Here is a 26,029-nt window from a genome sequence, read left to right on the forward strand (position 1 = left end):
GGTAGCAGATAGTTTTGTTTACCGCTTCGTCTATGCACCGATAATTTTTCAGACAACTTCAAAATCGAGGTCGTTTCGTTATACCTACCGGATTTCAAAAATGTGACAACCAGTTTTTCTCGACAACAATTCAGACCTACGTACAAGTACCAGGCGAGGTAGAGAGTGGGACGGAAAGTAGAATCTAAGTTACGGGCTCAATTCTTTTACAGGATGCTTCCAAAACGTAGCTTATACTAGTTTACTTGAAACATTGCCGAATTTAGAAAACTGTTCAACAAAGGTTCAAAATGTGTGGTTTAGATCAATTGTGTTTTATGCGGTTGGAAAAACATTTCCTTCAATTGAAGCACAAAATCTTTTAGCGTGCATTTTAAGCAAGGAACATAACAGTTCAATATCATAGCCACAGCGTATTGTTTATGCAACTCCGCGTAGTTTGACGGTAATTATCATAAATGGTTCAAGAGTCGTATTCTTCGTAGTACAATAACGTTCTTAAATAAATAAATAAATATATGTATATTAGAGTGTTTCAAAAAAAAAAAAAAAAAAACTTTGAATTTTCCTTAACGCTACCCGACAAAATGCCTGTTTGGGAACTAAAAAATAACCTCATGAAATTTGAACCACGTAGCTTATGCGTAAGAACTGGCGCAATTGATTTCTCGTTCTTTCTTTCACTTTTTCCTAAAAATCTCCCAAAATATAACATATATGACAAAAAGTCTGAGAAGATCTTTTTTATGAAATTCAATTTACCGTGAAAAACGACTCTTGTGATTTTTTTATATATTGCGTATTTATCAAGATATTTACAAAATGCAAAATTACAACTTCAAATATTGACTTTTCTTTTCCAAAACAATTTTTTTCCTTGTCAATTCAGAGTCGATCAACAAAATTTGGGATTCGATATGAAATTTTCTTTCGTATTGAGAATTGCAAATTAATATATGAGATCTGAAGATTTGAAAAAAAAAAATAAAAAATTGTTTCAATTATATATATGTACGAACAAAGCGAGTTATAACAATTGATCGATCACACATAATAAAAGAATGCTGCTTTTGGCGTGTCGTCTGACCTGTAAAATCCATGATGAATATTTTTTCCAAATAGACACAATTTCCGACACAATTTTATTGCACCCTTTTTGAATCGACATATCAAGGCTCCAGGTTACAATCAATTGACAAATAATTAATCATTTTCTCAATACGTGCGCGCGTGTGTGTGTACAAGGTATACATATAACATATAACACATGTGCCTGTGCGTAGACGGACAAAAGTACGCGGACGTGAGCCGCATCTTGCAAGATTAGCATTCCTCGCCTATACTTAACTGGCATTGTATACGTAAGGATAAGTAGAAACGACGCAGAGACGCCGACGACGAGGAGAACGAAGTCGAGGCGAGACGATCCTCCGTTTCACCCATACGGACGTCACTAAACTCGCCGAGGTTCGCGACGCTGTTGTGTGCGATGCGAAGGTGCGTTATAAAACAGAGCCGCGACGCACACCGAGGACTCTACGTACGTACGTATATTACGTACCCATACTGAAATCACGGACAAACTCGCACACGTGCTCGAAAACCGGGAAGGCGATAGTGTGTCAACGTTACAGGTAGAGCATACCAATTGCTCACTCTCCCATGGCGTTTCCTGTTCCAACCCGTATTCCGCTTTGGAATTAAAAACTGGAGGTAGGGGGGGCAACAAAATAAGAGGAACGGAAAAAAAAAAGAAACCACGACTACGAGAGGAATAAAGAAAAACCGAGAGGAAGGTTGCATACGTATAGGAATGACCGACGAACGGATATCAACGTATGGACGGATAGGAGGGACACGCCTCCAGTGGGCCATTGTTATAAACGTGGAAATATCCTTGCGATCGTGCGCATCGTTTATTTCATTCAATTATTCTCTTCCTGCTTTGAATCGTGGCGCAGAGCTCTACCGCGCATTTAAAAGCATTTATTCTATCCGGTACACTGTAAAAAATAATTATGAAAAAATGGTCACTCGTGTGGAAAAATTTTTGCGGATATTCGATATGAGATAGCGTTAGAAATCCACCACGTATTTTTCTTGTCGTGTTTTAATGCTTGCACCGATTCGGTCTTATGACAGACGGTTCGAACTCGTTCAAGTTCAATAATCGTTGGTAGCTGATGATGCGATCGTCATGAAAAGTGAGCAAATAGATGAATTGTTATTGGTCTAATTTTTCAGAGGCTATAATTATTATTGAAAAAACGAAAGCATTTATGGTTTAACCACTAGAAGTGTTGATGATTTAGATATTTAAATTTCATTGTTACTTAACGTATTTGGAAGCATCGACAAAACTGACGTATTTTTCTCTTGAAGTAGATAACTCTGTCGAAAATACTTTAGTACAGACGATTAAGTCTTAAGGGGGTGGTATGGTCAGTCCTTACTGACTACATTTAAGTCTCTCGTATTTTGGTTATTATCAGAAGCTATGCATCTCAACGCAAAAACTCGCATAACAGCCGCATTTAACACACAATTCTGAACAAACACACATCACTACATTTCGGGTGTAAACAAAAATAACGAAATGGCACGAAAAATAACAAGTTTCGATCACGATTTCGTATTTTTCATTCTGTATATATACATATATACCTTTCAAAATGAATTTCTCACGTTTTGCGCTATATAACTGTCATCAACGGATGTCGATAATCCGTAAATTGAAATAAGTTTTGAAATTTCTAAGCCTGCATTCACGTCACCTTGTATCGACTATCTCCTCAATGTACCCCTTGATTCGTATGGAGGAAAAAATTTCTAGAAAGAAAGCCACCTTATACACCTTACGAAGGACTAAAAACCGAAAAGAAATGAAAATCAATTTGAAGAATATTTTCCTCCTCTACGTACGTAACGTGAAGAAATGTTTTAATTCGACTAAAGCGTAGTTCTCAGAAAAATTGGTCGATAAGTTCGAATAAGCTCCCCTCGTATTGTGTTTGGATAATCACTCATTGTACTGATGCGTATGGCGCGTTATATACGCGTTGGCAATGAATACCGAAGAAGCCTCGCGTCCCTCGAGTGAATGGATTCTCCTGCATTACTTATCGAACATTGTGTCGGATGGGTACTAGATGTTTATGTCTCTCTCTCTCTCTCTCTCTCTCTCTCTCTCTCTCTCTCTCTCTCTCTCTCTCTCTCTCTCTCTCTCCACCTCTCTTCTTCGTCGGCCCTCCTCTCATCACCGCGGTATTTCAACGTCGCGTCCCGATCGTCTCGTGGAGTTTCTTTCCCATTGCCTGCACCTTCGAGAAGACCGACTATTCGGATGTACATTGACCAAGGTCAGTTATTAGATTGTCTCTAACAGTCTGTCTGCACAATATATCATTGACGGTAATGGCCGCGAGCCAGCAAGCGCGACGTTGCGCAAACAGTCTGGTTTCTTATGCCCCTTTTTTCACCTATACAGCTTACATGAATTTCGAATTTGCACCAAATTTAATTGCCATCACACGCGTCGCGTTACCATGCACTCGATAGAAGCAGTGGGACACAATTATCGATAAATAACACGTTTGTATTATTTTTTCTTTTTTTTTTTCTATTGGCAAAATGGAAATGATTCGGGCTTATTGTTTGACGATGTTTGATATCGATACTGTCATTATTGCATCATGATAAAGATAGGTACGAAGTACTGTTTAAAAATACAGGGATCCAATATGCTGGAATTAAAAGCAACGGGCTTGGATATTGATGCTTCATTTCAAATCGTATAAAAACAGTTATAAAACAAGTAAATTCATTAGATTTCGCTCTGGGATGACTCATTTTATTTAGAAGACTATTTTTAACGAACGCAATGAAACTTTTTTTTATCATCATAGCTAATTCCACAACGTTGCACCGATATTGATTATGATCAACGAATGGCAATATTTAAATGACTAATGATAGAAAAAAAGTCTGCTCAAGTGACTTTGTGGAAAATAACCTTCTGAATAATTTCAGTTACCACCTTCCAGTAAAATTCAAACTATCCTACGAGATTTTTAACGATTTTCAAATAATTTGAAATTAAGCATCGATGCTGAAGTTTTTGTTTAAAATCTCAGTATTGTCTATTTTTTTTTTTGTTTCTAATGAAACCTTCGAAGGCACAAATGTAATACTTGATAAATACTCATTATCCGACTCTCTCGTATTAAAATTAATAGAAAGTATTGATATTTGGCCAATTAACCTCCTATAAATATTCTCAACTTTCGAGGCTGCCGTTAGACACAAAATAAAAAAAGAGATCTTTGTTAAAAGTACTCGAATCGACTTCACATAAACGTCACTAATAATCTTCCATTATGGTAATATTCGTGCAAAGCCCCTCGTGTGAAAAGCGAACGTTTCAGGTTTCCGAACGCTCTTGTGTCACGATACACGCGAAAGGCAACTGATGTAGAGAACATACATTCTGCATAAGTACATAATATATGAACTACAACATAACAAAAAAAAATTGTATCAAGCTTATTTTATAATCAATGGCAATCCTGATAAAACAGCATGCAAAGCCTGAAACTTCGCTGGGTGGACTATCTGACTGAATAAGGATTGAAGTGCAAGCGTGATACATGCAAAAACTAATGCTAATCAAGTAAGTTTCATGAAAATAAGAGGACATTGCGTAACAAGGAGGTAGACTCGGTTTTTTTTTGGGCCAAGTGTAAGTTTGCAATATGAGCCGAAGACGAATATCGTAAACTAAGGACTGTGCTCGTCAATCTTTGCCGGCACCCGGTGCTCCGCGCCTCACCTTCGTGCGAGGTGAACACTGTACATTACAACCGTAATCCCAAAAACCACAATGAGAGATTTTTTTTTATCGCGAGGTATGTATCCGAAAGAGTGGAATCCAATTGCGAGAGACGAAAGCCATCTGGTGGATTTATTAGTAATATGGCATTGCCTCGCTGACCATGCCATTCAGCTGACTTGGACTGAGACGGCTAAGATGGTAAGGTAGGCGAGGCAACACCCGCAATCTCGCGGTGACAATCGGAATTTCTACGCGCATAGTGTACATGCCATGTCAAAAGTCAACGTATTTATCATCTTTTTATAATTTTTACAACTAATGGAACTCATAGGCATGACTCGTATAATCTATGTTACTCGGGCAGACCCAAGGAACAATTTACTGCAAGTTTCGTGTAAATCGGTTCACTAGTTCTCGACTTTATCGGTAACAAAGAGACAAACGGACAAAGGATTTTATATGTGAGGCAAAAGTCAGTTGCCTCTTTGTAGCATACGATTGTTTGTATAACACGAGTCATTTTCGCGTTCTTTCACGAAGCGTGAAATTGAGGTTAGGGTCGCGTAATGTCAGATTTGCTTGCGAATGCGCATGCGCAGAGTACAGAAAAGACCACTCTTAACTCGTAGGACTTGAAAATGCTCTTTATTATACTGCACACATGCGCAGTCGCGACTCACTCTCACTATCGCTAAAACAGTTACTTTACGTACCGAACACAAGCGTAATAAAACGCGCAAAACATGCTTGCGTTATATAAACATACTCCCTTGAGTAAGCTAATTATTCCGGCTTGAAAAACTATGCAATGATTGAAGTTTTATTGTTTTCACTGTGAGGCAAACGCATTATTCGTATAATTTTCATTCGTTACATGTAATTTTGCTAATTGTGAATCGAGTTTCTTCAAAGACTCATCTATTGTGACATATTGAGATTCTTTTTTTTCCTCTTAGTAAAAAAATGACTACTTTATTCAGTTTTAATTTGAAATGAATTTTTCCAAATTTTTCGTGAATTTCAATAATTTATGTTGGTTAACGTCAAATTCATCTTATAAACTTGATACTTTACAATTACATTTGGTTCCATACGTCTTTAGTCAAGCTTTAAGGATCCATAAATGATAAATAAACAATCTGCGTGGTCGATTCATACATTTTAAACTGCTAGCGGAAATGTTATCGCTTAACCAACACCGTTGCTGGATATGATAGCTAATACAGCTTGCGAATTGCGATTAACAAGTGAAAGTGCGCCAACGCATAGGATTATATGGCATTCCTTTGGATGCTAGTAAGGGCGTTATTGCGGTAGATACAAGTTTAGCAACCGCATGGTGAAAGCCCTTGTTGAATTTTTACAATCCTTCAGTATGTCTACCCACACAGAAATCTTTATTCATCGAATCATTTGACGCTCATGAGAGATTTCACAGAACTTTGTGAGTTCGAAAGATTTAAAGAGAATTTTTCAACTTTTATGGTTTCTAAAATATCCCACTATACACTACAATATTGCACCGCAGGTATAACTATTCCGTATCGTTGCTACGGAAGTTCCATAAGATTTTATGAAGCTCAAGAAAACTCATAGGACTGATCCGAATATCATAAAATTTCACGGGCCATCAAAGAAATCATACTTATAACAATTTTGTGAGATCTCATCAGACATTCGTAATATATTACGTCGGTTTTTAAATAATTCATATAACTAGGATTTTCTTTATTAAATAAACAAATGAAGGGTAAGGGTTCAAATTTTGACGGTGCATCGTTCTTACGTATAAGCGGAATTCAGGAAAGTTATTCATATCCCGAAAATCGTCAAAAAAATATGTGGTTTTTTGACAAGTGCGGAAAGTATCTCAACTATGCAGTTTTTACCCCAGAAATGCGGGAAATGTGGAAATAATAACACGTGTCAAGAAACCACACATTTTCTTGACGATTTTTGAGATATGAATAACTTTCCCGAATTGCGCTCCGAAAGGACGATGCAACGTCGAAATTTGAACTCCTTCCATTCATTTGTTTATTTAATATAGGAATAAAAAGATTGAATTTACTCAGTCGGTAAGCTTAGGACTCCTACATGTCCCTGCGGCCTTATTTATTTGAAAAAATGTCGCTAACTAAACGAATAGACTTGACCTTGCGATAACCAAAAAATGTATAATATTGACAAGTACATAATTTGCCCGGCGGTTCCGTGAATTCAGTTTCATTGAGGCTAAAACGAAGGACTTGTCCTACGGAAATGCGCCTGTTTGTTGTACGCGATGCGATGTCCTCCTCGAACTATAGCATATGCTAAAGTACAGAATCGAGTATAGCGTCGAGGTTCTTAGGGTGAAAAGAAGGTATGCGCTCGCCAAGCCTTTGTCTCCTCTCTCTCTCTTTCTCTCTCTCCCTCTGTCAATCCTTCTATTTCTCTTACTCCCGCTATCCCTTTGCCCCGCCGGCTTCGCTCGATCCTTCTCTTCGGAAAGAATAAGCCGATCCAGCTCAGCTCGTCGCAGGCGCAGTGAGATTAAAAAGACAGAAAAAGCATTGTTTAGACTGCACTTACACGGCCTGAAGTACTGCGTTTGAATACGAGGTGTACGATAAGTCGCCACTTTGGCTGTTTATCGTATGTCTTATCTATCCTTTATCCTTTCTCCCTTTGTACTCGTAATTATTTACCGCCCACAAGAGAAAACGGCGCATCTGAATTGTCGCAGATCACGCGAATCTTTAATACGTCTAATTCGAATAACGTTCATTACTCATTTGATCTGCATATTGTTATGTACTGAATATAGTAAACTGGGGTAAATACTGAGGTATCGCAGTACCAGTGTTTACTCCAATTTCGAAATGACGCCGTGTTTATTATTTCAAGATAATTAGTAAAGTTAATGCCGGCATAAAATATGTGATACTACGTGAGTTCATTTACCCTTTAGGTACTTTTCTTGTGATAGTCTGATTTTTAGACTGCTTTAACCTACGGCGATTACACAAACTGCAAATCAATAATTGATTCGAATGTTCAATTATACGTATTGCATATCGATATCATCATTCTTGTACTGGGTAAATTGAAGAAAAAAAAGTGGGAAAGAACTTGATTAGGTTGATAAACCAATCCATTACTTCCTCGTTATTCCTTTTCCGTACAACCGTTTCACTTTCGTGCAACGTCGAATTTAGTTTTCCTTATTTTCGACCGCTTAATTATCATGGCTCAATTGACCATGTGCATAATTCCTAAACCCGTAACCAATCCCTGTAACAGTTGGAACAGTATGATTTATAAAATTGAATACTCCATTCACCGCAGGATATATTATTATATTTCAATTACGTGACATTTCAAACTAACAACGCATACCTACAGCGCGCTAAAAGATTATCGAAAAACAATAATTGCGTTCTTGTAAAAATAGTTATTTTTGTGGCAAATGCTCATAAAATAGGGATTTCTTGACGAGTGCAAAACGCACACGAGTCCAAAAGTCCCTATATAACGGACACACCACAAATCAATCCTATTTTCTGCGCTACCTCTGTCAAAAACTACAAAGCAGTCGAGTTGTTGACGGAGGAAGCGCTGAAATTATAAAGCGCTGTCGAAGATGTCACATCGTTCTTCCGCCGACGATATAAGCTTCGGTATCCGTAATGGATAGGTATAAGATGCCGTATATAATACCAATACCGTTCTCGCAATTATTTTGTACCTACTATTGTTTTATGTGCGAGTACGATCCAAGTAATGAATCGAACGTGTAGAATTTATGTCTCTCATTTTCTCTCCTCTATAAGGTACCTCGTTTTATTCTTCTTTCATTGCCTTCTTCTATTATATACCCCATGCACACTCGAGCGACACCCGATCGGTATCGCCATGACTCATAAATACGTACACTCGTATTGATTATCGCCCGAGCTGGCGGCATGCTGCAGGTATCCAGTATCGTTCATATACCTGTTCCATTACATTACACCCCTGCTTATTTATTCTTCGACAAATTTCATCCAAATTACCGCTTCGTCGTTTTCGTTTCATCCACGCCGTGCAGCCGCTTCGCCTGCCACTGTCACACAACTCTCGCCGTGCTACCGTTCATTGATTTGTACCTAACTGTATTGGATAATTAGATTAACGAAACAGGCCGTTACGTAAGTGTATAAGCTTGGTCAATCTGGTAGCTCTGTTACGTAGGTATTCCCGAATTCGGTGAATCACCAAGTAGATTCGCCGCTGAAGAACCGAAATTCAATGTATGTAATACAAATTTAAACAAATTAAAGAGACAAGCGGTATGCGTAATGCTACTCGCGAGTTGTTTCGAAATACGTGATTTACACAAAACTCTATTCTGTATTTCCGTTCGTTCGTCGTGATTTAGATACGTCGCAAACCGTTCTACAAAATGTCCTACAATAATCGAATGAGAATAGAACGACTGCACGAGCGACCGGTATTTGAAATTCAAAACCGATGAATCGAAAACGCAATCAATTGTGCGGGCCTATTTGTGAAGAAAGGTGTAAAAAAACATGAATTGGTGTAGAGTCTGTTCGAAAAAGCTGACTTGACAAAAAGACGCCTAATTGAATGGGCTGTCCAATCGATGGATAGGAAAAACGACGAGGGGAATTTTCTGATTAATTCAAAAAACTATTAATCGATTAATCACACAGGCGAAGTCAAGAGTAAAGATATATTCTTATTTTGAAGACATCGAAAATTGCGCGCCTGTTTTACGCAATCGGGTTGAATAATATAAATCCCTAAGTTAAAAAAAGTATGAAAAATTTGTCATATGTACACCAGGAGAAACATTGGAATCTCGGCGTTTTATAAAACAATCAATTCTTGTCGAACAATATTTCTGGGCACAGCGAGTTTTGACGTACTTATTGAATTTGGTGCGGGGTTTGCCTCCTTGCTACTTGAACAGTCAGGGGAACGCCTACAAACAGGCAACTTGATTCGCTCCGGTGCACGCGTAGTCTTTTGCGTTCGTAAAAGCATTATTTATTATTAAGGCGGAAGAGCGTAAATATCTGCGGCCAGTCGTTTAACCGGGCGATAAGGAGAAGAAAAAATAAAAAAGAAAAGGAGAAACTAAAAATTAACTTCTATATGTAGAACTTGTGCGCGGTTCTGGTGTAATAACCGAATACCCATAGCGATATACAACTGCAAGCCTATATTAATTTTATTGCTTCGCAATAACTACCTATATTGCATCGATTTCGGGCATTTCGCAATGTCCGTATATTCGCTGCCCCGTTGGTCCGATTCCAATATATTTCTCTGCATCGCCCGCGGATAACCGGGGATGATTATAATTATTATTTGTCGTCTTCCTCAAACCTCCAGGACTCTGTGGTTAGACTTATTTTACTTTTTAAAAATAGGTATTTACACGAATTGATTCGTTGATAAATTTTAAATGGTTTTCAATGGTTTCTATTAATAATAAACATTTCCTTAATCATCATATATATAATTTTTGAACTGAACTTGTTGAGCTAAATTCACTTGATTGATGTAACGAATCATTTCTACGTGTATACTTACTGAATTACAGTGCAGAGTAAGCACAACATGAACGTAATACGTAATAATGGAAATGATCGGAAAATTCTCGTCAGAGTATCACTATGCAACATCCTCGATTCTCCCAAAGAAGTAAATTTACTTATACTGAGAGGCCGGTATAATCAAATCAATCACACACTGTTTGTACAGTAAGATGAAAATCTGGGAAAGCTGAAAATTCTAAATGTAAATCCGTATAAAGTCACTGTGTAAAGTCGCATAGACGGGATACAGAAAGTTTGTAGATATCGGGAAAGCTCCGTTTGGTCAGAAACGATATTCCGTAGGTAAAATGAAATAGAAAACTTCATTGAATACCTAATTTTCATTGGACCTGTTCCACGCGTATAGGGGACGAACAGAATAAATTTCTGAAAACTCTTCGCAATTGTTATGTCGTTATTTCATGCAGAAATATGATTGCTATGTATTCTTATGATACGTAACTATGTAACACATTTCGCTACTTGTATGTAAATCTGTGCCCCGCTAGATCAACATGCGTTGTGATCACTCAAAGTTCTGAATAGCAAAAATAGAAAAATAAAAACACCTACGTCTGCGAAATTTTAACACTTCCATTTGCAGAAATTTTGTTATAGTTCATTGAGGCTACGGAGCAACTAATTCTGCATATGAATTTGCAGTTGTTTTCAACCGATGAAACCATGAAGTTGCCGCATGGAAAAACCACGAAGCTTTAGTTGGAGTGACACACCATATTAAAAATTCAACAACGAGGTGATGATTATAAGCATAATCAGTAATATCATTGGTAACAGAAAATATTTAGAAAAATATCACCGACTTCCATTTCGTCTGTTTACGAATTAAATACATTCACGATCAGTATACAGAATGGAATAATCAGGTGGAAAGGAATATTCATGAATGAAACCTGCAAAAATTATGTGCGCCCTGCAACACAGATTTTGAAAAACACAACTCACCTGCAAATTGGTTCTGGGTTGTCGGATTCGGTAGGCGGATTGAGCAGGTTATTGTCATTAGCTCCCGACGACGTCGATCCCCTCGGCGATCTTGGTCCACCTTCAGCGTCGCCGATCAGGACCTCGGTACGGCCATTTTGAAAGGGGCTGCTCGCCCTTCTCTCGCCGACTCTAGTACCCTGCGAAGGTGCCGGGTGTACCAATAGATTGTTCGACTCCTCGGGGCAGCTTTGCTGTTTCTCTAAAGACTCCTTTTTCTCCTTCGCCGGCGCTCCCGAGTTATCCTCCTTTTCCTTGGCGAGCTTATTCGACGCCGGTGCAGGGCTGACCTGTACCTTGCTCGTTGCAACCTTTGGTACCGTCCCGTTGCTCAATTTCACCGGAAATTCGGTCGGTGGACATTCCCTGTGGCGAAAAAAGGTTTTTACAGTTTTAGGCTGATCAGGTTTGATGAACATGTAACGCGATGATCCAAGAGGATGACGTGAATCTCAAAATGTTTACTGCAATGCGTAGTGTAAATTGTAAATTTATTATACGAAATACTTCGTTATTATTGTTTAATGTTGCGTCAATTAATGAAATAATCTGAATAGATGTTCCAGCTTTCTGGAACTCTAACTTCGACTTCAATTATTGTAGTACTTTATATAACTATAAATTGCATAATATAACAGTCTCGAATATAACACCCCGGCAATTCTGAATTACACGCGAATATGGAAATTTAGCTAAATTGTGCATTTTTGATTCGAACGGTATTTAGTAGATCGGATCAATCGTATCGCTATGGTGCAACTTGAATTTCTAATATTCGACCAGCATTCGTTATTCGTAAGTGAGAGTTACTTAATGCGTATAACGTATCTATACTTTACTCACCTGTCTTTGACGGTTACGGTGATTTGATTACTCGTTATTTCAGCACGAGTGGTTATCGTACTAGAAGAAGCACCTCCGTCGTTTATCTGCGACGTGTTTTCATCCTGAATCATGTAAAGATATATCTGTAGTTATAATGCGCATTGAAGGACGCGCAACGTTGTATAACTAATTGGGTAAATCTCGAAAAGCATAGCTGACGTTGTAAGTTATGTGATAGAAAACATAATTGAAATGGCCTGCAGATACATATGTGTAGGTATATCATATCGCCAACAAGTTAATTTTTGAAGCCTGTGGAGCGTGCCTGAATTGCCCGCATTTCTGAAAAGTGCGGTAAAACGACGCTCGCGCATGCGCTTAGCTGAATTTCTCAATTTTACAAACCAGGACTTTCTCGGCGCATGCGCATTTACCGATAACTTGATTTTACGCACGGAGTTTAAGCACCGCCAGTGACGTCATTCGGCTGACAATGAGTTCAACTTGAAGTTTGCACGTTTAGAATTAGGCTTCACGAAGCCGAGTCTGTGCCTCCGGACCTATGGACCTCTTGATTGCCCTTGATCTACGTTTTTTAAATTATTATATTACATTCGATTTTTGTTTCAAATCAAGCTGTCCTACACAGGTGTTGTAAAAAATAGCGTGTGTCAGGCGTGCTGATGGGTGATATCTGACTCGTGTATTTACAGCGCTCACCTTGGCTCATGCGGCGTTCACACTGGTACAACTCGTGCGATTGTAGCACTCGCTTTACGAGTCACGCTATAAACTTCACACTTATCGGAAATCACCCACTTTCCAAAGCTGTAACACACTACACTGTTCCCAAATCACACCCTGCATATGATGTCGCTCGCAAGTATCATCAGAAAGCAAAATACCCAGTAGTTTTCCCAACAAAATAAGCCATCGCGAAGTGAAATTGAACGAATCTTTCGGATTTATAACCATCTTGAAGCAATTTAAAATGAAGCATTGATATCCTACTTCTTGTTTACCATTTTAGGGTTCATTTTTTTTTTTTTTAATCGTTAAATAAGTCATCGTACTTTACGAAGATATAAATTTCATAAACTCTCAATATCATGTAATGAAATTAAAGAAACGCTATCAAACTTCATCCGACCAAACTTCTTGCGTTCACCTCGAAAGTGTAAGTTTTAATTTTTTTTTTTTTTTTAGCACGAACACGTAGGTCACGACTTAGACTTCATACACACACAAATCGGCACCAGTCTTTTCTAGAAGAGATGCGACCTAGTTGACGGTAAGTGCGCCAAAGATTTTCACGAGGGTTTTGCCTGAAGCTGGTCGCGCAGCAAAAGAAGAGATAAAGGGGTAGGTATATAACTAGCTGTGGCGGAGAACGAGGGGTGAAGTAATTACGGAGTGAATAGAGGATGAAGAGGAAAGGTCTTGAGGACACCGGAAAGAAAGGGACTGATGAATTCGCACCAAAGTAGCCCCAATGGAATAGAGATGATGAATGAAAGTTCTATATATCCAGGCGAAGAAAAGTTTAATAAGCACGCGTTATGCAACACCGGATGTTTTTCACAGAGATCAATCAATGGTTCCGAGGGTGCTAAAATTGCCCGGGATATCAAAGTGACTCTCGTTATCGTACCGTGGATAACACGAATACAAAGCATCGTGTAAAATTTGACAAAACAAAATGTTTTGCGTCAGACACATATCTATTTTTAAATATTTTACTTACCACGATGAAAAAAAAAAATTACTTCGATCAATGATTCGTAGTATATTGATTCGAACACGCTAATTTAAATAGACCAGCAGCTATATTGTCAACGAGTTTTCGTACGCAATTAAACAAATGTGTTTTACTCAAATGAAATATTTTAATTTTATATTTGCCATCAGTGCAACGGGAACGAACGAACGGACGAAAAAATGCTACGCTTATACCTCGGTTTATAGACGGATATGTTGGCGAAGGTATCCTGTTCATTCTCCACTTTGTCATTGCTCTATTGTCCGAAATTACACCCAACTATGTATACAGGGTATTTTTTGTTGTGCTGAATTGCCACGCTAACGGTGAACTATTTATTCTATTTTTCAAATTCACCGAATCTGATAATTTATTTGTATTCATTTTTATTCAAACCGCAGATAATATTATCTGTGTAAAAGATATATTCACCTTTTGATGGAGAATAGCTTGTATATCTCGCGGCTGGATTCTTCTCAAAGCTGTCAGCCTCTGCAATCTCTCTCTTGCTCCTCTGGATCGTGAAAACACCAAACAAAATATAAGGAAAAGAAATAAAACGAAGAGTAAAATAATTTTAATTCATTAGATAATCCACACGATATTCAAAAAGTCATGTTCCTTGACAGATGAGTTGGTTCAATTTTCCGCGACTCATACATCGTTAGATAGCTAAATACAGTAAGGTTCTCTTTCAGATTTTACCTTTCGACGGCGATGACCCAAGCATCCCTGATGCGTCCGGCATTCGGTCCATCCAACTCTTCTGCCAACAGTCAGAGAAACACAAGTTAAAAACAGTAACACGGTAGGTGAATTAGTTCAATCTATGAGAAGCAAAATAATAGTGCGTTGGAAGAGAGGGAAGTTCCTTGAAGTTTGCAAGACTCGATGAATGGTGACGCTGGTATAATGTTATCGTTAAATACAATTTTTCTAACTTGATAATGTATTAATTCAAAATTTTATCCACTCCGTGGTTATCACACGTCGGGAAGAACTTGGAAATTCTTCGAATGTGAAGGATTTCGACGCTTAGTACAATTGCGAGGACGCTGAGAAACTGTTCTTTATTAATCTGAAAGTGTTGATTTTTTCACGTGACATATTACATGTCATTTACATGATAATGAATTGATGTTGATTAGCTTGTGTGCAACTTTTTAAAATTAAATCACACGGGAACGATATTTGAAGCTGTGCAAAAATGATTGAGAAGTATCTTTTTTACCAACTCATTCAACACAAGTAGTAACTAATTATATTATAATTTACTATTTTTTTACACGCCTACGATTTATGAAGTTGTAATTTCTTGGATTTAACAACTTCTTCGTGTAATAACATTTCAATGTTCCGAAATGCATCCAAATTATTATTCTCTTATTCTTGAGTTATTTTATACAAATTGCAAACCCCAGGAATGCTCGTTGGATTCAGAACTCATTAGAAAGAAGTCAGGAAGATCGACAGAAAATCAATATTTCCAAATGTCTACTTCAAGTCTTCATAAACAATAATACAACTGTTACTTGATGGATACGAATTTCACAGGTGATATTGGATTTTGGTGCGAAGTCAATTGTAGAATTTCAAAACTTATTGTGTAACAACATCTGCAGGCGTTTATTTTGAGCACAATCTTTAGCCTCACTAACTGCGTTACAAACGTCTTCGAAATCGTATGAAAAGTTTAAAGTCTCGCTCTTGAAGATCTCGGAAATTCTAACATTTAGAATCGTCCCTTTCAATTGTTTTTTTTCGATTAATCGGTAAGTCGATCTTTTCAATTAATCGTTTTTTCGGCTATAAATCAATTGATTAAAAAACGAATTATTCGAAGTCTGCGTCAATCGATTAATCGCTGAGCCCTGATTAATTCTAACATCAAACGAACATTACGCACGTGTTTTTAAAATAATCGATATAGAGTACAGAGACACAGTTGGAAGTGTGATAATTTCTCGAAACCATCACCTACAACAGCTCCTGCCATACCAACGCAGCATTCAATTAGCGATATTTTTTCTGACATGTTTCCCGGTGAGATTATATCACGTGGCTATACAGAGTGAATTTCTAAAGACTGCACGGTCCGTCGTCTGCTAAAGTCTAATGCGCACGAGCTAAAATCCGAAAACGACCGTTTGCCAAGAGTAACGACTGCCTCTAAGCTCAAAAATTTTGACAGTTGTGAATTGAGCACAACTGCCACCGACAGTTCTGTCAAAATTCTTCAAGTAGCGTACATCGCGGCGAGCCGTCGTCCAAATTTACGACGGTTGGTCGCCCTGGCAAACAGCTAGTCTCAGATTGTAGCGCATGCGCATTAAGTTTTAGCAGACGACGGACCGTGCAGTCGTTAGGAATTCACTCTGTATACGGAATACGTGTGAATACTTCAGAATGCAAAGACCTATATCGCTGATCGCACAATCGACGCCATCCTCAAGGTCTGCATCCTCGTCGATGAATCTAATCGCCGAGAGGTCGAAGTATTTTTTCATTCCAAAATCCTCGTCACTATCGTCCAGATCGTTTATACACGCACTCGTTATGCATAATTCCTCCTCGCAGTTTGCCTCGCAGGCGTCAATTATAGTCGAGTCACTATCGTGTCTCGATCGTTTGCTGCACCCGCACCACATATCGCGTAGAGCCGAATAATCCACTAATAAAACGCCGATAGTTTTCTCCTTTTTGTTCAATGCGCACCGAAAACCAAGCGAGTACCAAAAACCGTCTACAAAAATATGTCACGCCTTCCTATTGAATCCCTAAAACTGATCGTGATCGCTCTTTCCATCTTCTTACAAAACTCAGGGCAACTTGCACATTTTTTTTTATCGCATCGCATTCGTGAAAATCGAAAATACAATATGACCTCATTCTCGAATGACGTTTTAAATGCAAATAAATTTTTTTCTATTTCGAAAATAGAGGAACTCAAGAAACGTCAGAGAATTTGAATGATAAAAAATGGTGTAGATAATATCGAAAGAACGTTTGAAAAACTTGCAAAAATAATCTGAACGAATTTAAAATCGTTATTCGTGTATAATGCACTGTTATCATGAATCGGTCTGCAGTGAAAAAGTCGAATTTTACAATGTTTTCATGGTCATTTTTAACTAGTATCCAGTCAATAATATGGTAGGTCAAATTCTTTTTTTTTTTTTAATTGTAACCGAATAAAAGGCCGACATGCAGCTTCACGGTAAAGTAACTCTCAACTTGAGGCATCGCATAGTTAATGCCTCTAAGAATGTCAAGGATTCCGATTGATGGAAAAAACAAAGAGAGAAGTGAATAAGAAAAAATGGCGACAAAGGAGGTGAAAAAAACGCTATAGGCGAATCTGTTGAATGTGTAATGTATTGATCGCAAAATAACAGAACGTTTCAAATATCCTTCGTATCTGTGTCATATTCACGATGTTTACGCACGTACGCGGCGACAGATAGGCGTTGCCTGATGTTATACCAAATGATAAATCATGCGCGCAGTCCGACTTGTCGGTATGCAAAATACTGCAAAACACTGGCTACACTTCGCTCATTGCATACAAAAAATACGCACGTATCGACGGATTAGCGCTAGAAATTAGTATGCTGAAAGTATATTTTTTCGATGCACATGCCCGTATAATACGTTATTCTAGACACAGTCCTACTTTACTGTCTCAAAGCAACGATCGCGCGTCGGCGTTTTCTACTTTCAATTATTTGCCTAAATTCGAGGCAATTATGAAGGCTGGTTGGCCAAAAATTTACACTTTTTCTTAAGTTTATTACGGAACAGTCCAATATTGAGTAATTATCAAATGTGTAATATTCGTATGCTACGAAGATCTCTACAAAAGTAAAAAAAAAAAAATAGATAATACTGAAATTATAAAATAAAAGCTTGGATATCGATTCTAAATTTCAAATCGCTTCAAAATTGTTAAAAATACAGTAGATTCGTTCGATTCCATTCTACGATGGCGGCTTGTTTTGTTCAGAAAAGTATTTTCTGTAAAGTCACTGACTAAACGAGTTTTATTTTTTTTCAATATTCAATTCAGCAACATTCGGTACATTGCTGTAAAATCAAGAATTACACTAAAAAACTGAATCTATACTAAATAGTCTGCTGAATAAAATGAGTCGTCGTAGAGTGAAATCGAACCAATCAATTATATTGTAAACTATTCTGAAGAGTTTTGAAGCGAAGTATCGACATCTAATTGTAAGCTTTTGTTTATAATTCCAGTATTTTATAATTTTATTTAGTTAAATATATCCTTGTTGCACATATGCGAGTATACACTTATTTACCGAATATTCAAAGTACGATTGTATCGTAATTAAAATAATAAATGGTATCGATTTTTGGTCGACCAACCTCATAACCTGCAACCCGATAATAACAGAATTCCTATAACTTTCTCCCCCGGAATTTTGATCGTTATCCAGTCAATTTGAGAATCGATATTATATACTTGCGGACAAAAGTCCGAGGTTGCGCTGTTCGAAAACAACGTTAGTTATCACCGACATTAACTATCGACAAAAATAAATATGCGTGGAGCAGCGAGGTAAATTTCAAATCTCAGATTCCCGTGTATTCGAGTAAATTGAACCGATCCTTTTGAAAAACAAAATCCCGGAACTAGGTTCAGGGAGGCTTGCGATGGTCGATTTCCTCCGAATATATCCGCGTGCGTGGGCACTAAAATCGGTAGATCTACACGTTCGCGGGGCGCGCAGAGAAAGAACTGCCGCAAAGGCGTCATACGTTTATATTTGGATCATAGTAGAATCCTAAATAAACTCGCGGGTAGTCAGTGTACAGACTGCGGGATAGTCGGGGAGGTTCAATGCACTTTGACTGTAGGACCTTTAAGTACGAGTCTTGGAGTTCCGATCGCCCGATGTGTAGGTAACGAACGGTGGATGGATGGGTGCAAGGATGTCGGATGGTCAATATCAAATAAGTAGGCAGGTTCCCCACACCGATAGGAAAAGCACGAGCTTTGTAGCGTGCGCCACTTGAGACCGAGTTGCTGAAGGCGAGTCCAAGCCTTGGGACCAGGATGCAAGAGGGTGGATTGAGCTTTACACGTGCTTCAAATAGTTTTACAATTATTATCTTGGGAGATTCCAAATTCACGATTCAGCGTATAAGCTGAGTGAGGATGTTCGAATCAGTTAAAGAGAACAACCGTGTGACGACGGTATTTTTCACGATAATCTTCGACGTCTTATAGAGACCCGAAATTCAATTACCGAAGGCATCTATCGATTATGCAATGAAAATATTCTATCGTTAATACTTTCTTTTGTTCGTAAAATCGTTTCTTTATTTTTTGTACGGAAGTATGTCTCATTGCGGTAAAGTTTATTCGTTTTCCACGGTAATTTCAATAATACTTCTTACAAATGGTACGTACGAACGCTGTCAGAGTTATTGTTCAGATCCGTAGTTTATTACTCTCTAAATGGGAATCAGTTGTAAGTGTACCACTGGAGAAAATTCAAATTTAGAGAGTAAATGTATAGGATTGTATTGTTGTAAACTGTTTACAGTTTTTAGTTATTTGAAAAATTGAACGACTTGTTGTATTTTCTAAATCGAAGATTTGGCATGTTTGTCACATCGTGTTGCGACGTCATGATATTGAACAAGGCTTCTGGAAAACGGAATTTGACAGTTTTTCATGTCCATCATTTGAATGCACAAAAAATTCTATAAACTGCAGATTTTGCCAGCGCGTCGTTTTCGAAATCATTGCGAGAGTGTGTATCAGGACAAACAGACCGACTGACATCTTTATAAAATCCTGTTTTCCGGATACTAAAATTTCTAAAACGTAAATATTTGTTGCAATCAGCATAATCGATTTTCGGTCGAAATCAACACTTTGCGTGTATCACCACAGGCGATTAAAAGTGACAATTGTAAGATCAGGGTTTGAAAAGTTGAACTGAATTGTAGTTTAGGAAAATATTTCTTTATTATTGAAAAAAGTCAAACCTGTAATTTAAATCAAAAAAATTCACTTACCATTAATTTTAGAAAAGTCACACGATTATTCTATTTTTTTAAATCAGAGTCAGCTTTGTTCATGACTGGATGTTCTACAGATACCTCGGAATGGATTTCGAGTAGAGTCGATATACATTTTCAATCAATCAAATAAATTTGTTGATCCTAAACTAAATTTGTCTTGTGTACAGCGTTTTTCTGATGAACGGAATTTTAATGGAAAAAAATGATAGGCATGTATGTGGAAATTGATCAGAAACGGAGCAGCAATGTAATATTTTGTAAATTATTACTAACCGAACTTTCTTTACCACAATTCGAGGCAGCTAGTGTTTTTTTCTTTCTTTGCGAGAAAACACTTTTATTCGAATTGAACTTGAATAAATTGATTTCAATTTTCTAAACCCCGATTTTATTCTATTGTTGTGTTTGACCAATTTTGCCATGTATTAACTATGCAAAATTAGCTGCGATAAAAACCAGAATTACTTTGTTAGCTAAAATAAGGGGGAAGAATTTTAGTTGTTTAGGGAAAATCCTGCGTAAGGTTGAAATTAAGAGGATACTGTAGTCAGTCCTTACCGACTGAGTAAAATTTAGTAGCGCTAATAACGCGAAGGGAAGGTAGTTCGTGATTCGCTGATGCTGTTCGGTGTAATGAAAATTGAAAAATTCAGAAAAATACGATAGCCAGAATCATTGTAATCGTCTATCCTCAAGAATTTTCCATGAAATTATCGTACAACTTTTAAATCTTGGTTATAGTCAACTCAAGGAGGCAACAATGTTGCGTGAAACTAAACTTATTTTTCAACATTTTTATTCTCTATTACATGTAAAATTATGCTGCCTACGTGATGTTCACATCAGTGGTGGATAAGCTTTGATAATGGTGAAAATAAGTGAAATTTAACGCGGTCGATAAGGAATGACTACGTTGTATAGTCTTAAGAGAAACATGTTTCAGTTAAAATAAAAACACGATGAAAGAAAGTATTCCACTCGGAAAAATTTAATTTTCATTGTTTAACTTTCCGTAGACCGCGTTTTCAATACTTGGTATTGACGTAGTTTACCAAAATGAAAGATTGACACGTTAAACGAAATTTTGTGAACTGTGATGTTCGTGCAATTTTCTTGGAAACAATCTCCTGGTAATTCTCTTTTTCATGGCCAGATTTCTGAGTTAAACCACATGCTCCCATTCCAATACATGCGATAGTTGATATCGCTTTGTGTACCCCAGAGAAACGATGTATTTGAACACAAAGAGCGTGTATTGATAAAAAGAAATCTGTTGGATTCGACTATTGGAATTTACCAGAAACCGTCATATCCATTAGTGATAAAAATGCATTGCGTTGGCATTTAAAATTATTTTCATAAGATTCAAAGAAAACGCTTTAAAAAATTATTGCGGATTTGTTTCACGGAAATAAAAAACACTTCATTGATTTCATCGCACGAAATTCCCTAGCTTAACAAAAAATTGACAAACGTTTAAACTCAATAATTGAAAACTGATTTCCCAGATTTTCGTCGTGAACAAAATTTCACGGCTTGTCAAAGCATTCTCTCATCGATTCCAAAGATGACTGTGTGTAATAGGAATCTGCTTGGTCATCTGATTTCATTAACTTCCCTAACGACATTATACGATACTTGATTTTCCAAAGCGAAAAGCAGGCCTTCGTTTGAAATGAAACGATTCGTAAGTAAAATAGATGAAACATTTTTTTCAATTTTTATTTACGAACAAACTTTTGTACGCTCTCGACATTTATTCGAATATAACAGAAATTATGTTCAGTTACAGAAATAAATTAAATACATACATTGAGAGAATGCAATTTGAAGTTTTCTTTTTTTTTTTTGTTTTTTGCCGTAAAAATTTCTCCAAGCTTACTATTCCGTTACGCATTACACATTGTCATACGATTCGTTCTTTCTGCGGAATGCGATATAAATAAATGATCCGATCCTGCTGTGCAGATTTTTTTTTTAAATTATATAATCATCGTCGCGAGTTAATCTCAAAGAGAACAAAAGTATTACGATCGACGATTCGACGTATAATAAAAAAAAATAACATCAAAATTATACAGGCGTATAATGTGAATAATATAACCGTCACTCTACGAGTCCCCGGCTTCGTAGCGCAGGTGTCAGAGCTCCATGTATAACCTACTTGTACAGAAACTCCTATAAGTTATTTCATTCGATCAAACACGTGGATCGCGACAGAAGGCTCGCAGAGAGCACAGGTGTACTACAGTTTCTGTTGCATAACGAGTCAGTCAGCAGCTCTGGTTTGGCAACTCGTAATTTGCTGATAGTAATAAATATGACGATAGTTTTATGATTATTATTTTTAATGTTATTATTAATATTATTATAACCGCGAGTGGTGTTATTCTATTTTTCGCGTTTAAATTACGACAGCGCATACCTGAGTTCCTCATTACAAATTTCGTAATAATTCATTAAACGTACGACGTGACGTGATGCACATGAAACTGATTGTTCCAATGTCCTCGTTTCAGTTCCATGCTATATGATACACATATTCACCGCGGTATGTATAGCGCAAATACATCGTTCTATTTAACGGTTCGCAACTGTAACCTGCGACTTCGCACAGGGAGTATTAGTGTAATAGACAGTAACCGTTGTACGTATCGTCGCGTACCCCTGAGTCTGACGATTTTTTATCCATTTTTTATAATAAAAAATACACCCGAGGGTTACACAAAATAAATCCTCTCTTATATTTGCCATTGACAAAAATTTTGATCTATTATATTTACTAGAAAATTCTGTGAGTCAAATGGCTGTCCTTGTAACAACGATTTAAACATTGTCAGAATTACAAGAAAATGTGGTAGAAGTAACAATTTACTGTAATTATAGTTGTCGATAATGGATGTTATAGTTGTTGCTACAACAGATTTTCTTGAATACGCTTCATTGGCAAATCAACAATGATTTATTGCAATGGCTGAGTGAAAATAAAATAGAAGTGATAGTCTGACGGTAACCTGCACAATTAGATATTTTTCTCGAGGGTATTTGAAAGATATTCGGTGTAACGTTAGCGTAAATGCGTGAACAAAAAAATTGACACATTTTTTTTTCGAAAAATATGGTCTAATTATATGCGGTTCTTTTAGAACCTGGATCAATGTTTTGCCTCACTGGAAGCGTACGCATAATATTGGAATACGGTCCTGTGATGGAATGGAATCCTTCATTGTTCCACATTCTTGCATGAAATGTTCAATATTTAAAACTATTCGCCACTTTATTAATAGGTCCTTTCCGCTCTAATAATATTCTATACCTGATCATAACGTGTTCTATGAATTCTTAATCACGTGAAAAGTGAATAGCTTACTCGAAACAATTGCAATTAGATTATGCCTGAAGTGTTTAAAGTAATTCAAAACCTAGATAAGCGATGGAAATGAAAAATTTTTCACCTTCCAATTCAGTTCAAATAGCTAAAATATATTTAGTCAATATTCGATTGTATTTGATTGATTATTACAGACTTCCTACCGTCTTTTATATAGTAGAAAATCTAATATGTTACGTAAAAAAAGAGATGTCAATAAATGCGAGGTAAGCAATTGATTCCGAAAAGAAACCTCCAATACTGTTTCAATAATTAGTCGCATTTTCAGCGCATTCCTGAATTACAGAACGAGTAAGCCGAGAACGTCTGTTTCATACACATTTTCGAAAATTCATACTATAAAATTACTTCGAATACCTAAAAGATCATACAGAATATTCCTAGAGTTAGAAAAGAATCGGCAACTGCACTCGGACCAAAGTCTGTCGGATATTAGTCAAAGAACCGTTCATATTTACATATATAGGTATATGTTATACGTTAGTACAGCCGACTCGTCTCACGTTTTTCTCCATTTTTTCGCTTCGTCACTGGCAATTAGAATAACTTAAACGTAGCGTTGCCGACAGCGTCACGACGTGAGGCTCGAAAAGAGCTGTGAAAACGCAAAGCGTATGAGAATAAATCGGTCGGTCCCTTGGAATGAAAAGTTGGAAAAAGCTAAAAAAAAAAAAAAAAACTATTCGAAAAATTTCCAACAATGTTATTTGCGCCAATTACAGTGGACACGAATGAAAAAACAACTTTGCTACTTAATAACAACAATCCTGACCAAACTCGAATAATACAAGCTATAATTGTAAGATGCCGACAATTCGAAAAAAGGTTTCACGATTAGAACGTTCAAAATGTCCAAAAGCGGATGTTTTTAATCCAATTCTCATTTTTCGGGGAGATTTTATTCGTCGCGAAGACCTCCAAAAATCGTCCGAAGAAAGGTTTCACGAATAGTTATCTCAAGAGTGGATAAAAATGGATTTTTTGTAGACATTTTACGAAGATCTGATCGGCAAGCGCGACGAGTCCCGCGAAAGCATTAGAATACGATTAAAAACACGAGAGTTTAATCATATCGAAGGTTCCAATAATAAAACTCACATTTTTGATATTTTAACTCGCATATCATTCGAATTTGCCTAGAATCATTTCCATTGCATAGTAGAGTCGCTGCCTTATTCGCTACAGATAGCGTCTCCAAGCACTTTTAAGCGGTTTCCCTCTTTTCCTAACTTTCCATTCGGGTGGTTCGCCGATTAATCCTCAAGCAAAGCCTGCGAATCGACGATCCGCACCCAAAATGAGTCGGACTTGACCCACGTGGCTTTCGAAAATTTTTCGGAGTTCATATCCTTCTCGAATCGAGCAAAGCTGCGCAATGTCAACGAAGATTCCGCATTGTCTGTGTTACAACAGCAGTAAGTTATTTTTTGAACCGATCGGCTGGAAGTCACGACGGCGGACATATTTTGTTGTGTTGCGTCGCGTCGTGTAGCCGCTCGTGTGGGGAAACCAGTTTTCTAACTGTATTCAATCGTGTATACATATATCGCAATGGAACGTTACAACCGCACGTCGGACGCGCGGGAAGAACTTGAGACCATAATACAGACACCTCGGCTCATTATTTTCCATATTTCATCTTCGACCTTTCTTCCATTTCGCAAATGCACCTAATTTTTCATTATTCTCATTTTTCTGGTACGCATCAGAGCTCCGACTTTTTCGAGTATCCGAATTATCGGAAAAACGCGGATCCACCGAATCCAAACGCTTCAAATTCGGATATTCGGACTATCCGGATAGTTCTAGTACTCGAGTACCCGGGTATCCATCCGTACTATCCAAACTATTTGAATAGTTGCAGCGCTTGATTTGATTTGATACTTGAACTATCCGAATAATACGAATAGTTCGGTTTCCCGCGTGGGGTTCGTGTTCAGATATAGTTGCAGCTACGCGGTAGTTACGACTACTATTATACGTATACTATTGAAACTGTTTGCAAATTCACTAAAGATTTTCTACCCAGAAGTGGAGCGAGAGTAGAATTTCCGTATCTTATAAACCTGTGTCGCAAAAATACGCAAACGATTGTTTTTCAAATTTCTTACAATCAATCTCAAACATCACAGATTCAAACTTTACGAAACTCACTTACGGTCGATCGATTATCGGCGAGTATATGAATATAGTGATAAAGAAACAAGTAAAAATCTATATTTACTAAAAATTACATCATAGGAGAATCGTTTCATGTTGTGAAAATAAAAAATATTTCATTGTGAGTCGAAGTGTTTGAGAATGTCAGAAATGCGGCGTTTTTAGAATAATTTCTATACGAAAGAAATTCACCACTTTACGACAGAGACTCGTGTTTCTCCAAGAATTAAACACCCTAGAGTCAAAATAAGAAAATTACACATCTCAAATTTACAATTAGAAATTTACAACTGATCTGGAAAATTTTGCGATTACACGAACGGTTAGTCGAGAATATACTTCTTTTAGACTCGCTGATTGTTGTTCGGTGTTAAAAAAAATTCGCTTTCCGTCTAATATATTATAGGTCCTACAAA

General features: G+C 37.3%; 1 protein-coding gene across 1 annotated transcript in view; it reads right to left on the minus strand.

Annotated features, from left to right (window-relative positions):
- Nucleotides 1-26,029, minus strand: part of LOC107219230 (protein PALS1) — a 70,058-nt gene that overhangs the window by 35,605 nt on the left and 8,424 nt on the right. The window contains exons 4-7 of the mRNA XM_046743938.1: nt 14,714-14,774; nt 14,441-14,522; nt 12,268-12,371; nt 11,386-11,790 (exon numbers count right to left, since the gene is read on the minus strand). Coding sequence (XP_046599894.1) covers nt 11,386-11,790; nt 12,268-12,371; nt 14,441-14,522; nt 14,714-14,774 — 652 coding nt within the window. The remainder of the gene's footprint in view (nt 1-11,385; nt 11,791-12,267; nt 12,372-14,440; nt 14,523-14,713; nt 14,775-26,029) is intronic.

The sequence above is a fragment of the Neodiprion lecontei genome, chromosome 6 (assembly GCF_021901455.1).
Source record: "Neodiprion lecontei isolate iyNeoLeco1 chromosome 6, iyNeoLeco1.1, whole genome shotgun sequence".
Taxonomy (NCBI): domain Eukaryota; kingdom Metazoa; phylum Arthropoda; class Insecta; order Hymenoptera; family Diprionidae; genus Neodiprion; species Neodiprion lecontei.